At 38.4% G+C, this 14,909-nt stretch overlaps 1 protein-coding gene across 3 annotated transcripts in view; it reads left to right on the top strand.

Annotated features, from left to right (window-relative positions):
• LOC307126110 (NLR family CARD domain-containing protein 3-like) overlaps nucleotides 1-14,909 on the top strand; it is a 60,717-nt gene that overhangs the window by 26,781 nt on the left and 19,027 nt on the right. For all 3 annotated transcript variants that reach the window (XM_079816486.1, XM_079816485.1, XM_079816487.1), the window contains one exon: nucleotides 12,458-12,583. In XM_079816486.1, the coding sequence (XP_079672612.1) occupies nucleotides 12,458-12,583 (126 nt within the window). The remainder of the gene's footprint in view (nucleotides 1-12,457; nucleotides 12,584-14,909) is intronic.

Below are 14,909 nucleotides of genomic sequence, written 5' to 3'. Positions count from 1 at the left end.
CAAATTCTGACTCTACCATCTGAAAGTCTCAACAGAAATCGAGACTCATCAGACCAGGCAAAATTTTTCCAGTCTTCAACTGTCCAATTTTGGTGAGCTCCTGCAAATTGTGTTGTGGCTTCACAAATGCTTTGCTGAATACCTCGGTTGTAACGAGTGGTTATTTCAGTTAAAGTTGCTCTTCTATCAGCTTGAATCAGTCGGCCCATTCTCCTCTGACCTCTAGCATCAACAAGGCATTTTCGCCCACAGGACTGCCGCATACTGGATGTTTTTCCCTTTTCACACCATTCTTTGTAAACCCAAGAAATGGTTGTGCATGAAAATCCCAGTAATTGAGCAGATTGTGAAATACTCAGACCGGCCCGTCTGGCACCAACAACCATGCCACGCTCAAAATTGCTTAAATCACCTTTCTTTCCCATTCTGACATTCAGTTTGGAGTTCAGGAGATTGTCTTGACCAGGACCACACCCCTAAATGCATTGAAGCAACTGCCATGTGATTGGTTAATTAGATAATTGCATTAATGAGAAATTGAACAGGTGTTCCTAATAATCCTTTAGGTGAGTGTGTGTGTGTGTGTGTGTGTGTTTATATATATATATATATAATTTTTTTTTAATCTAGATTAATCTCACTGTAATTTTGGAATTAATCTAGATTAAAATGGCTCATTTGAATTCTGCCAAGGCAATCAGAATGTGTGCTCTTAAGTGATCGTTTGCCTTTTTGTAGTTTGAATAATAAATAATTTATGTCCCTTTAAGACCTGACGCATGCATGGATCCCAAAAACTGTTCCTGTGAGCTGGTTACGACTGTGTTTACGTTAAAACTCACCAAGATGGGCATTGAGACATTTTTGAGTATATTTGACCATTAATAAGCTGGAAAAAGGAGCTCATTTTTGCACTTGTATGTCAGAGGAAGCTTTATTATGATATGTGTGTGTGCGCTTCAGATGCGAGCGCGAAATCTGCGGGAATTAATAGAATTAACGCTATGTGCAAGCCTGCACGAAATTCAGACCGGTCACACAACCGACAACACTAGTAGGCATACACACAGGTTCGAAGACTCGTTCTCTCGCCCCCTACAGTGCAATTCGACTAGGTATACATCGGCGCTAAAATATCAAGGTGAAAGTCATCATAGCTTGCGTAGGACCCAGCTCCCAACCCAACTTTGAGAATAGATTAACGGCAATATTTTTTTTATCGCCCGATAAGAGTCTCACGTTAATGCAGCATGTTAACGCCGATAACGGCCCACCACTAATTTAATATAAATATATATATATATATATATATATATATATATATATAAGAGGTGTTTTAGTGTACTTTCTTGTGATCATAGCAGACAAAGGTAATTTATATTTTGAACAAGAATATCATTGTTTCAGTTAAAGGTCCAAAAACACCACAATTATTTCATTTATGTGTACATTTGTCAATGTCTTTTGTTGGCTGCAAACAAAATTTGAAGAATTTCCCTGCAATTCATTCTTATTCTGTGCTTCCCATTAATTCAGTCACTACGAGTTAGTGACTTAGGGCCCTTTCACACCTACCTTGTTTGGTCCAGATTTTCCGACTTTTCAGTTTGGTCCCGATCAAAATTACAGGTGTGAAATCTCCCCGGTACCACGGTCCGGTAGCCTGGGAAAACCCAGACAACTTCCGGCAAATTTAGATTTGCTGTGCAAGTAGTCTGGCAAAGAGTCCATTCAAACCCATTTCTAAACCCTAGAAATCGCGGCACCAATTAGAAACGTTGGGGCGGGCTTTACACGATGACGACAGCGCAGCGACGTTGAAGCAGATTTGCCGCTGCTGTGGAGCATCACTCGTTCGAATCAGCTATCGTGTCTGTTTTAAGCGATTTAAACTTTTCCTTTTCGTTAAAACCCGAGCAAAGAACAACACTCGAAGCCTTTATATCTAAAAAAGATGTTATCGCTGTCTTACCGACTGGATCCGGCAAAAGTCTGATACCAGCTTGGCCCTTTGGTGGCTAAACGAATGGGTCTTAGCGAGAGTCCTCTGGTAGTGTTAATGTTTTACAAAATATAGTTTTAAGTCCTTTTCAGGAGTGAATGAAGTTGTTTAAAGCTCAAATCTGTGGTTTATTTATAAAGAGAGCGCCTTTTTTTTAAAAATTTGATCTGCCGTTTTCGGAGTTGTGAGTTCCAGTGGTTCAGCGGCGTTCAATCGATCATTGAGCCCGCCGAGAGGCGCCTTTCCTCGGCCAGTCCTTCTGCCGTCTGCCGCTGGCTCTGATGTCCCTGTAGTGGTTAAACCGTCTCGTCTTGTGTAGATCTTATGGCTGATCTTTGCTCTCATTAATCTATAATTTGTTCCTAGACAGATCGTTTTGTCTGAGGGCAAAGTGAAGTTTCATAACTTTATATTTTTAAGATATTAAACTTTACCGTTGTAGTCTCCTAGCGCTGACTTTGACTGAATTGCTTTATTTATTGTATAGCTTCTTATACCTTTTACTTATACTTTTATAATTGCTATTGATGATCACACATAAACTGACATTTAACAAAAAGAGACTGGGTTGTGTTTTGTGTCATATTTAATTTATTACAGTGAGATAATCATAGCCTATATTATGTGTGTGTGTTTTTTTAAAAAACGAAAAGAGGCTGGGTTTTTTATATTTCGTTTTGTTATAAACATGCATTGAAGATAATATGCATTGCCTGCACTACACAAATATATACTGAGTGATACTGTCAAGAGCATAGTAGGCGGACTCGTTCTCCGGAGTCAAACTTGGTAAGTCACGGACGCAAGTCAGAAGTTCGCGTACGAAATATGTCATAAAACACCACTGCCTCATTTCATAAAAAAAAATAAAAATTAAACATAATAATAGCCACACGAATGTGGTTCAGGCAACGCGTAGCTAGGCCTACATTGATTATCTTATATATTTATAATAAAACGAAGTATAAAACACCCTACCTCTTTTCGTTTACATTTTAAAAATAATATATTAAACATTAATATGTGGTTTAGGTAAGGTGACCAGATTTCTGAAATGGAAACCGGGGACATTTCCTATTTGAGAACACAAGTACAGACAAGAACGCATATGAGAAACGGCCAGTCAGATGTTTCTCCGTCGCTCTGCATACGTAATCTCCCTCATCGCTCTGATTGGTTTTAGGTCTATCCAATTGCACCGAGAGGCATTTGAGCGACGCCCGTTGGTGACGCCCCTTTGGAAATGATTTGTCTATGAAGCTTTGCCAGACCATAACTCAGTTACTACTGAGAATGGTCTGGTTTTAACCAGGCTAACGGTCCGGACCAAACAGACGCGATTTGGTCCGACGAAAAGAGGTAGTCTCGGTCCGGATCAAACTGAACAAAGGTTCGGTTCGGTTCTAGTGTGAAAGCATTTTCTCTATGGTTCGTACTTTCAGACCATTTACAGGAAGTTCATGTTTATGTTTAAATATTGTAATGTTATTTTTAAATTTCATCTAGGCTACATTGATTATGAAAAGTGAAAAGATGCGCAATATGTCAGAAGACAGAAGGTCACAAATGATTTTGAACGAAATGTTGTATGATTTTGCTTAGAAAGCCTTTCCTTAATGTGAATTTCCTTTTGTATAAATTGTATCTCAATTTTAATCAATGTTTAATAAGATAATGGCCTGGATTTAATAAATAAGAAGCAAAAAATCTATAGCAGACAATAATCGTGGGAGCGATCACATGCTTTGCACATGAACTGGAGCGCGTCTCAAATAAACCGAAACTCAGCAGGCTACTCATCTCACAAACATGAGAAATATGTGTATATAAAGCTTGAAATGTCCACTTTTAAACGTGACAAAAAGAAAATAGTCAAGCAATGTGCACTGTTCAATAGTGGCAACCATATGTGTCCGTTCATTCATTCTTGTCAAAGATGCTGACGTCTGACGCACGTTCGTTTACAAACCAATCAATGTCCAGATGCAGCCCAGATAGACGATGACGGGTGGACGTAAGTGTGTCGTGTAAAGTTCTTTAGTCCGCTCGCATAATTGCAATGTGAAACCAAACCAAAACTAACCGAAAGTATCAAATGTATCAAAACATGAACTTCGATTCGGACCTTGGTGCGGACTTTCAGGTGTGAAAACGGCCTTAAAGGGATAGTTCACCCAAAAACGAAAATTTTATGTTTTTCTGCTTACCCCTAAGGCATCCAAGATGTAGCCGTCTTCTTTTCTTTAGTAGAACACAAATGAAGATTTTTAACTCTAAAGGGGGTCGAATTCTATTAGAGTAAAAAAAACACGGACAGACAACTTCAAATTAAACCCCGCGGCTCGTGACGACACATTGATGTCTTAAGACACGAAACGATCGGTTTCTGAGAGAAACCCAACGGTATTTATGCAATTAATTCACCTCATATCAGACGTATGTCTTCAGCTCTCCAGACTGCCATCACTTCCCATGAATGAGGTCAAAATAGCGGCCGTGTCATAGATATGTATACGTAGAAATCCTCATTCGAGCGATCCACGCAGGCACTAATGAGGTATCTATGTATATATCTATGACCCGGCCGCTATTTTGACCTCACTCACGGGAAGAGCTGAAGACATACATCTGATATGAGGTGAATTAATTGCATAAATACCGTTCGGTTTCTCTCAAAAAATGATCGTTTCGTGTCTTAAGACATCAATGTGTCGTCACGAGCCGCGGGGTTTAATTTGAAGTTGTCTGTCCATGTTTTTTTTACTCTAATAGAATTCAACCCCATTGACAAGCATTATATGAGTGACACACAGCAGTGGTTGGAGTTAAAAATCTTCATTTGTGTTCTACTGAAGAAACGAAGACACCTACATCTTGGATGCCTTGTGGGTAAGCAGATAAACATCAAATTTTCGTTTTTGGGTGAACTATCCCTTTAATAATTGGGATCTCGTCTGAGAGCCCTATCACCTTTGAGTGTCAACCGATCTGGCCAATGGATATTTGTTGAGTGAGATTTGCATCACAAACCACAACCTGTGCTGTGGGTATAAGGAAGCGTGCAGTACTCGCCCATTTAAGTTTTCGCTTCAGAGCCGAGTGTTTTGTTAGAGATTCATCTCTGCTTTCATATAGAGTAGTTTACAAGAACTGGAAGAGTTCCAGTCTTGATGTGACGGCACGTAAGCGACTTGAATGTGTGTAAAAAAACAGCTGTGGGTCTGCTCAACACCTGGGGAGACCAAGGATTCAGCGAGGGTGCTTTTGGCGGGTAAACCCCCGCAGACAGGGCCTGAAATTAACACCCAACCACGCGCCAAATGCGGGTGAATTTTGCAATTGGCGGGTAACACTGTCAATCTACCTGCCACATTGGCAGGTAGCCAATGAGAATTGAGTGATTCATTGGGCAGTTTGAGAGGATGCGACTGCTGTTTCGGAATGTTCATGCGATTGGAAAGAAGACGAGGTCCTTCTCTGACTACGTTTGTATGTGCGAGTATTAAACTGTTGGTGAGATGGGATGAGATAATAATGCAATGCTGACGTAGGCTACAGTACAATGGCAGTTGCACAGATGTGTGTGCATCGTGTGCGTGTGCATGTTGGGAGTTGGGAAGCGGTGAGAAAATGTCTGGTACGCGGTAACTTTACCAGTAATAATAATATTTCTTTAGTTCTGTTTAACCGTTCTTGAACGTGATTAAATCAGCCATCAACACAGCCGTGTGTAATGTGTTCACGTACGAGCTGCGGTAGGTCTATATCTGAACTCAGATTAGCAGCAGTCAGTATGACTCTGATTTTTAAAAATGTATATTGTAAGAGTTATTATTACTTATATTGATTTTGTTAATAACTTGATAGCACTTAAATGTGTATTCTTACAAGTTAAAGAACAATGTTTGTGGGACAAGTGGATTTTTGAAGGGGCAAGTGAAAGAGAATTTTACTCTACAGATTAAAACATCAATAACAAAAAACTAGGGAATCAACAAAATGCAAGAATGATTCTGCATTAATTTAGCGTAAGACTGGCGATCGATAGTGGATAATAATATATAGCCTAATGTATAACAAACTGACGGTAACAATGTTGCGCTGTTGACGCTCGCGCAGCCTCTCGTGGAGAAATCAATGTTACTGAATGATTCAGCGCTTTGAATGAATCGGTTGTATCAAAGATTCAATGACCTATCCATAAACGACTGCCTCATTCTTGAATGAATCAGCTTTTTGAACGAATCGACTCAGTGACTCACTCATTAAAACGGTCACCTGCTGCCACCTACTTGTGGTTTAAACATACTTTCCAACTTTTCTTATTTGTATATTCAAAAATATTTAAAACAATCTCATAACATTTTTTAATGCAGTTTTTTCTGTATAAATTATTTAATTTGATTGGTAACAGCCCAACAGTGATTTGATTGGTAACAGCCCCTATTTTGTATTTAACACACACAAAAAAATCCGGACTAACACGTGAACAGGCTAAATGTTGAGGAGAAAAAAAAAAGTGATTATGCATTAGTTAAACTAGTAATTAATGATTTGCTTGTTCACAATTATGCATTAGTTAAGCATGGACACAATAGTTATTAATGATTAACTTAACATTTTAAGGGTCCGTAATTATGCATTAGTTAAACTAGTAATTAATGATTTGCTTGTTCACAATTATGCATTAGTTAAGCATGGACACAATAGTTATTAATGATTAACTTAACATTACAGTAAGGGCATATTAGACATTATTCACAACTTAATAAGCCATATATTATTTTTCTGTAGCTGTGTAATTATATGTCTGTATTTTCTGTTAAAGGGTTAGTTCACCCAAAAATTAAAATTCTGTCATTAATTACTTACCCTCATGTCGTTCGACACCCGTCAGACCTCCGTTCATCTTCGGAACAGAAATTAAGATATTTTAGTTGAAATCTGATGCCTCTGAAAGTCCTCCATTGGCTCAATGGCACTCTACACTCTCAAGACCCTTAAAAGGTACTAAAGACGTTGTTACAAAGTCCATCTCACTACAGTGGTTCTAAAATAACTTTATGAATCGGCAAGAATAGTTTTTGTGCGCAAAGAAACCCTAAATAACGACTTACATAGTGATGACGATTTCAAAACAAAGCACCATGAAGCTTCGAAGCGTTATGAATCACTGAGCCGAATGATGATTCGGATCGCGTGTCAAACCGCCAAACTGCTGAAATTTGGCGATTCAAACCGCTGAATCGACTCAGTGATTCATAACGCTTCGAAGCTTCATGATGCTTTGTTTTGAAATCGTCATCACTATGCAAGTCGTTATTTAGGGTTTTTTTGCGCACAAAAACTATTGTCGCCGATTCATAAAGTTATTTTAGAACCACTGTAGTGAGATGGACTTGTAACGACGTCTTTAGTACCTTTTAAAAGTCTTGAGAGTGTAGAGTGCCATTGAGCCAATGGAGGACTTTCAGAGGCATCAGATTTCAACTAAAATATCTCAATTTCTGTTCCGAAGATGAACGGAGGTCTGACGGGTGTCGAACGACATGAGGGTAAGTAATTAATGACAGAATTTTCATTTTTGGGTGAACTAACCCTTTAAGTTAACTGAACAATAAGCTAGTAATTATGTTTAATTACTGCTGATTTTGCCGTTATAAATTGCTAAAATAGTGTAATAAAGACAATTTGAGCCCCTATTCTGAAGTGAAAGTTTTATTCTCATTAATTAGTGCACTTATTGAATGATATTTAAGTTTATTAACCAGAATAAGCCAATAATTAAGCCTAACTACCATTAATACAGTTCTAATAAAGGCAATTTGACCCCCTATTCTAAAGTGAAAGTTTAATCCTCATTAATTATGGCACTTATTCAGTGATATTTAAGTTTATTGACCAGAATAAGTCAATAATTAAGCCTAACTACCATTAATACAGTACTAATAAAGGCAATTTGACCCCCTATTCTAAAGTGAAAGTTTAATCCTCATTAATTATGGCACTTACTCAGTGATATTTAAGTTTATTGACCAGAATAAGCAGCTTTTACGCACACAAAACATACTTTTGTTGTATATTTGTATAAATGGTTTAAGGTAAGGTTAACATTGAAACAAACGTATTATGTATTACAGAAAAAAAACCCCGAAAAATATATTTTATATCATGAAAAAAGATGTACAATTCCCCTTTTACCATTTTACATGTTATATCCCTAAACCCAAACATAACAGAGAATAAAAAATGACAATACAACTTAATGAGCAGAAATGTTTTGGAAAATTTAAATTTGAGTAACAATATAGCATTACAATTATATGTTGAGCCACTAATCTCACTCAAACCTCTAAACCTACATATAAACATTTCTTAAAAGTATGTAACGTTAGGGTGAACTTATGAAGAAAAAACATAACAAAAGTGTATTCACAATAATTTCTTTATTGTGAAAATATCAAAAGCGGTACCAATAGTAGTCCAAATGACGATGTTTTGCAGTCGGAGTCTTCTCTGGCGATATAGAGAATTTAAGTTATTTAATTTAAAGGTCCCATGGCATGGCATTTTTCTATTATTTTATAGTGTTTCCTGAGGTGTACTTATATTGTTAGTATGATTTTTACATCATAAAATGTCATAATTTAGAAATAAAAGGCATTTTGTCTATACTGCTGTTTGCCCTGTGGCTGACTGCCCTGTTTCAAGAGGCATGTCTGCTGTGAGACTTCAGTAAAAACGCCCACTGTTGTGATTGGCTGACATCTTTGCATTTTAAATGAGCGGAGGGGGCGTGGTTTAACGAGGTCTACGACGCACGAGCTGCTGCCAGAGAGACGGATGGACCTGAGTTCACTTCACATCAGTTCTCAGCATGTCTCAGTTCAGGGTGAACTGTTGTAGTTACAGCATATACTTCAGGTTATTAGTTTATTTCTAGTCGGAGGGGCTGTCACTCATGTCAGAAAGTTAGTAACTTTAGTAAATTATGGATCAGCGCTGACTCGAGATGCGAACTGTTTAGAACGATTCAGTCCGATTTGGTGAACTGGTTCGGTTCACTAAAAAGAACCGATTCAAAAGAATGATTCGTTCGCGAACCGGACATCACGGAGACGGAGCGATTGCTAACAAAGTTATTTATAGTAACTACTGAGTTGTGAGAGCGCTGTCTGTCAGCGCGAGTTTATTGTGTTTGTATCTGAGAGTTCTGAATAAACACGAGTCCCAGTCACGCCGAGTCCGTCTTCATCATTATTCTACCAACTTTGTAACACATGCAATGTACCATTACAGCGAGATGAACGAGTTAGTAAGTGTTGATTAAAGCATTATTTCTGGATATGTTCCAATCATATGAAAAGCTTCAGTGACGCGCATTGAGTAACTTACACAGCGCAAACAAAGACACAACAGCAGTAATCGAATGTAATCCAGTTTATTGTGGGGAAAGCTGGCTAGCCTAGCCGGATACCCTCACGCTTACCCCCCCTTCTGCTTAATCTCGCGCCGCGTTTGGTGCCTCCGCTGTGGGCCAGATGCAGTACTGGGGGTTGGGGATGTTGAAGGCCGAGCTTCGGCGTGTGTGAGGTTTATCTCTAAAGATGTGGCTCTGCCGATGTTGAACAGAAACTCCCAACTGTATGCACATTTAAGAACAGATAGACGCGACGAGGACAAAAACACTGACTCACAAGATAGAAAACACGAAAACACCGTTCTGTCGGGAGAGAGAGAAGCCGCTGCGTGTGCACGAATAATAAATAATTAGCTACACATAAGAAATCAATGATCTTATGATCAGAAGGAACTGAAAAAAGACTTGTGTTTTCATTTGTACATCCAAACACTGAGAAACTGCCAGCGTTCACAAGCAATGATCTCTCGAGCGCTTGCAAGGGCGTGCCAGATTCTCTGGGCGGAGGAAAGGGAGGGAACCGTTCCTGTGTGGACGTCAAACCAGGAGACTTCAGGATTGGCTCGTCTGCCCTGTCATTTTCTCAAAGGCAGAGAAAGACAGCCAGAACTCGGTTTTACACCGATCAACATTTCTATCCACTTAGGGACAATATTCCGGCTAGGGGTACTCATATCAATGTTGAAATACCTCATAAAATGAAAATTTCATGCCATGGGACCTTTAAGCTTCACTCCACTATTCGAAGGCGCGCGCGTTCTCATTCAAACACTAAAACACGGCATGTCGCAATCTGTGACGAAGCAGGCGAGAGCCAATGAGCGTTTGATATCACTGCCGTAAAGCGAGTTTTTTGAATTCATAACGTGCGCGGGATTTGTTTACGGTCGCTGTTGAACATGAAGATGAAGATCGCTGGATAAAGATCATCATAATGGATTCTAAAGATGTGGATTACAGCGAACAAATTAAATTGGTGTATTTTGTGAATTTATGTTGCGTTTTGGTGTACTTTCTAGTCATTGTGTCCACGGCAAACAAAATAAGTATTAACGTTACATGATAAATGGTTAAATGTTTACAGAAATGTTATTCATTTTAGAGTTTTAAAGTGAAGTTTTGTTTAACGTAATCCTTTGAACCGAGTTTGCAGCAGAAGTCACAAACAGCGAAATGTTTAGTGATAACTCAATAAGTGCCATAATTAATGAGGATACAACTTTCACTTTAGAATAGGGGGTCAAATTGCCTTTATTAGTACTGTATTAATGGTAGTTAGGCTTAATTATTCGCTTATTCTGGTTAATAAACTTAAATATCACTGAATAAGTGCCATAATTAATGAGGATTAAACTTTCACTTTAGAATAGGGGGTCAAATTGCCTTTATTAGTACTGTATTAATGGTAGTTAGGCTTAATTATTGGCTTATTCTGGTTAATAAACTTAAATATAACTGAATAAGTGCCATAATTAATGAGGATTAAACTTTCACTTTAGAATAGGGGGTCAAATTGCCTTTATTAGTACTGTATTAATGGTAGTTAGGCTTAATTATTCGCTTATTCTGGTTAATAAACTTAAATATCACTGATAAAGTGGCATAATTAATGAGGATTAAACTTTCACTTTAGAATAGGGGGTCAAATTGCCTTTATTAGTACTGTATTAATGGTAGTTAGGCTTAATTATTGACTTATTCTGGTCAATAAACTTAAATATCACTGAATAAGTGCCATAATTAATGAGGATTAAACTTTCACTTTAGAATAGGGGGTCAAATTGCCTTTATTAGAACTGTATTAATGGTAGTTAGGCTTAATTATTGGCTTATTCTGGTTAATAAACTTAAATGTCATTCAATAAGTGCCATAATTAATGAGAATAAAACTTTCACTTCAGAATTGGGGCTCAAATTGTCTTTATTACACTATTTTAGCAATTTATAACGGCAAAATCAGCAGTAATTAAACATAATTACTAGCTTATTGTTCAGTTAACTTAACAGAAAATACAGACATATAATTACACAGCTACATAAAAATAATATATGGCTTATTAAGTTGTAAATAATGTATAATATGCCCTTACTGTAATGTTAAGTTAATCATTAATAACTATTGTGTCCATGCTTAACTAATGCATAATCGTGAACAAGCAAATCATTAATTACTAGTTTAACTAATGCATAATTACGGACCCTTAAAATGTAAAGTTAATCATTAATTACTAGTGTGTTCGTGCTTAACTAATGCTTAGTTGTGAACAAGTTAACCCTTAATTAATGCTTAACTAATGCATTATTCTGGACCCTTAAAATAAAGTGTTACCCTATAAGTTTGGTATCATGACATCCCAAGTCAAGGACTATGCCCTGTAGTTCTCGGCAGTCCATCAGCAGGCTGAGGCGATCAAATGCCTGCCTGCCTCATGAGCTGCCCCTCAGTCTACTCATCACCAAGTGCATCTGTCCCCCTGCGAAGAAAAGAAATGATGAGCTGCAACGTCGTTCAAAATGTAAACACGCAGTATAATGAAAGAAATAAACATACTCTTTGATGCATGCACACATGCGATTAATCAACATTACACCATTGTGGAGATGAACTGCCGTTATCATCGTTAGGTCCGTCTTATGCTACTAATAATAATGCCGATCTTACCTATACTAAACTGAGTCAGCATCCAGGTCAGTAGCACAGTCCTAACTATAGGTCAGTGACTGACTGCCTGACTAAATCACAACAGTGAATTAAACTATTACACATATACAAAGAAATGTATGACCATATTCATGACTGGCCCTCAGTTAAGTACAACCACATTAGCAAGAAAAAAAGGACCACTAGTGAATATAGAAGTAACAGCATCTGTGTGTGGGTAACTCTGCAACTGCATTATATTTCAGTTACTTGGCCTGTGGGTCATATGGATTGATCAGGTGGGCCGGTTGTTTTCCACGGACCGTATGCTTTGCATCCTTGGTATATCTTTAAAAATGAAACACACTAACATGAAGACCTGCTGTTGTTGTAGGTTATCTGGCTGTATGGTGACTGAAGAAGGTTGTGCTGCTCTGTCATCAGCTCTGAGTTCAAGCCCGTCACACCTGAGAGAACTGGATCTGATCTACAATAACCTTGGACCTGTGACTCTGGAAAAGTATGTGAGCAGTAACTATCGTTCTGTCTGCTGTGAATGTGAGATCATTTGTACCTCATTAATACCCTCTCAATTTAATCAGAAGAGCACATTTATCTTATAAATTCCTGATTACAAACAGTATATTTATTTTAGAAAACGTTTACTTTTACTTAAATTAAATAAAACTAGAATGTCTACGTTGTGGTACTGACCTGTACCACCTGACTGCTGCAGATTCATTTTGGTGTTGATAGTGTTGACATGAAATGCATACATTTCAGTCACAAACCTCTTCGGTCCCCAAGTGGCTAGAAATTGTGATTGGTGTAAACCGAGTTCTGGCTGTCTTTCTCTGCCTTTGAGAAAATGACAGCTCAGACGAGCTGATCTGGAATTTTCCTGGTATGACGTCATAACAGGAAAGGTTACCTCCCCCTTCCTCTGCTTTGCCCACCCAGAGCACTCTGCAAAAATTTATTCAGTTTATGTCAGCACAGGCTTTACAAACAGACTTTACGATATGGATTCGACAGCACCGCGACAAACAGTGAGTAACAGTGTTCATTAATGCCTGATCTGTGATCAGTGATTTCTGATGTGTAGCTAATCATTCAAGTTCACTCAGACTTTCTTTCTAGATCGTTTAATGACCGCCGTCTTGATGCCCTAAGCGTAATGCATCAGTGAATCAAGCCAGTGACTAAAACAATCGTTTCTGTTAGTATTGTAACCGATGGCAACACTTGGTCCGACTACGCCACCGGGGCTTCAATACCCACGGACATAACTAAACAGCAACACAAGTTCTCTCTCGCTAATAAATGAAGAACATAGACATGACCCTCAAGTACAACACTTTTATTAACAATTAGTACTAAAATTTATGAATAGGAAGAATATTAAAATCACAAGTTGAGATATCTAGTCGTTAAATAAAATATTAAAATCAGGACCCACAATCTGCATATATGGTCAACCAAGCCTGCGGGAAGAACAGAGGAGAAGTCACTAGGCCAAAGACCCACAGTTTAAACAGCACTCACCACACGTGTACACAAACCAACACATTTAAAAAAAGGTGTAGTGAATACTGCAAATACTTTACACGCTCAATACCCATGCAGTGTTTGTAAACCTCACGCCACATGCAGTGGAGAAAAGACCCAGAAGACCCCAAGAGGAAACTCCCACACAGGCTGGTTCCTAAAAAATAGAAAGATGGGTTAAGTTCCCCTTTGGCACATACAAATAGACCCTTAGCGGTTGGTACAAACAAAACCTAAGTAACAAAAGAAATAATAACAAAAAGAAATAATTTCAAAACACACAATTCATAATAATCAACTTAAAACTTATGAAAAACAAGTAAATAAGGCATAAGCAAAACAGCAGGGCCTAGACATCAAAGGTACATATGCATAGAACTCCACAAAGTAAGATCTGTCAACAGAAAACAAAAACATAACTTATTCTTCAACTAAATAAATAAAATAAACAATACATCAACTCATAAAACACCAGTCATGGCACAAATCTAGCAGCGTCGTGCCCACTCAACACAATCCTCTAAATCACTCAATTACACAAGAATTATAATAAACCTAATCATCTAATACAGACATACCTCTGCCGTAATCCAAGAGTGAACAAGAAATGTGGCGCAATAGCTCAAACTAACGATGCTGCATGATACGGTTTGTTGCCGACACTGCAAACACGGCATGCCCGACTTGCATACGATCATATACCACCCACGCACTCACAGTCTTGTGTCGGGAGGGGTTCTCTCTACAATATAAGATAGATCATAAGAAACAACATCCTTATGCAAACTCCTATAACACCTAAAATGCAGTGCTCCTACCTCGCTATGGCGCTTCAGGGTCACAACACCGGAAGGGGACGGGAAGGAATCAAACGTCAGGCAGTCGCGCCACCTGCTGGCCTTCGCGGCATTTATAGGACAAAATAAACATATGCCCCACCCCGTACACCATCCTAATCATCCACTTGGTTACAGTAGCATGAAACAAATCCGTTTTTTTAAGTGATTATACTACAGAAAGCGATCAAAGAACACTCTTTATAATGTTCGGATCTGTCAATCACACGTTGCGAGTGTATCTGCACACTTGCCCAAACTGCCATTATAATGAATGACGCTTTTATGCTGCACAAAGCTCTTACTGTGTTAATGTCCATGTCGTGTTTGCTGTTAGTTGTGGTGAAAGCATTTTGTGAGAGAAATCGCGTTACAATGAGGAGATCACTGCATTCACGCAATCAACAGACTGCCTGTGTACTCAATGCCCATCACTGCAGCTTTTCATGTGATAGGAATAGA

Source organism: Gobio gobio (genome assembly GCF_949357685.1).
Source record: "Gobio gobio genome assembly, chromosome: 1".
Taxonomy (NCBI): domain Eukaryota; kingdom Metazoa; phylum Chordata; class Actinopteri; order Cypriniformes; family Gobionidae; genus Gobio; species Gobio gobio.
This window is presented reverse-complemented; position numbering and strand designations above follow the sequence as displayed.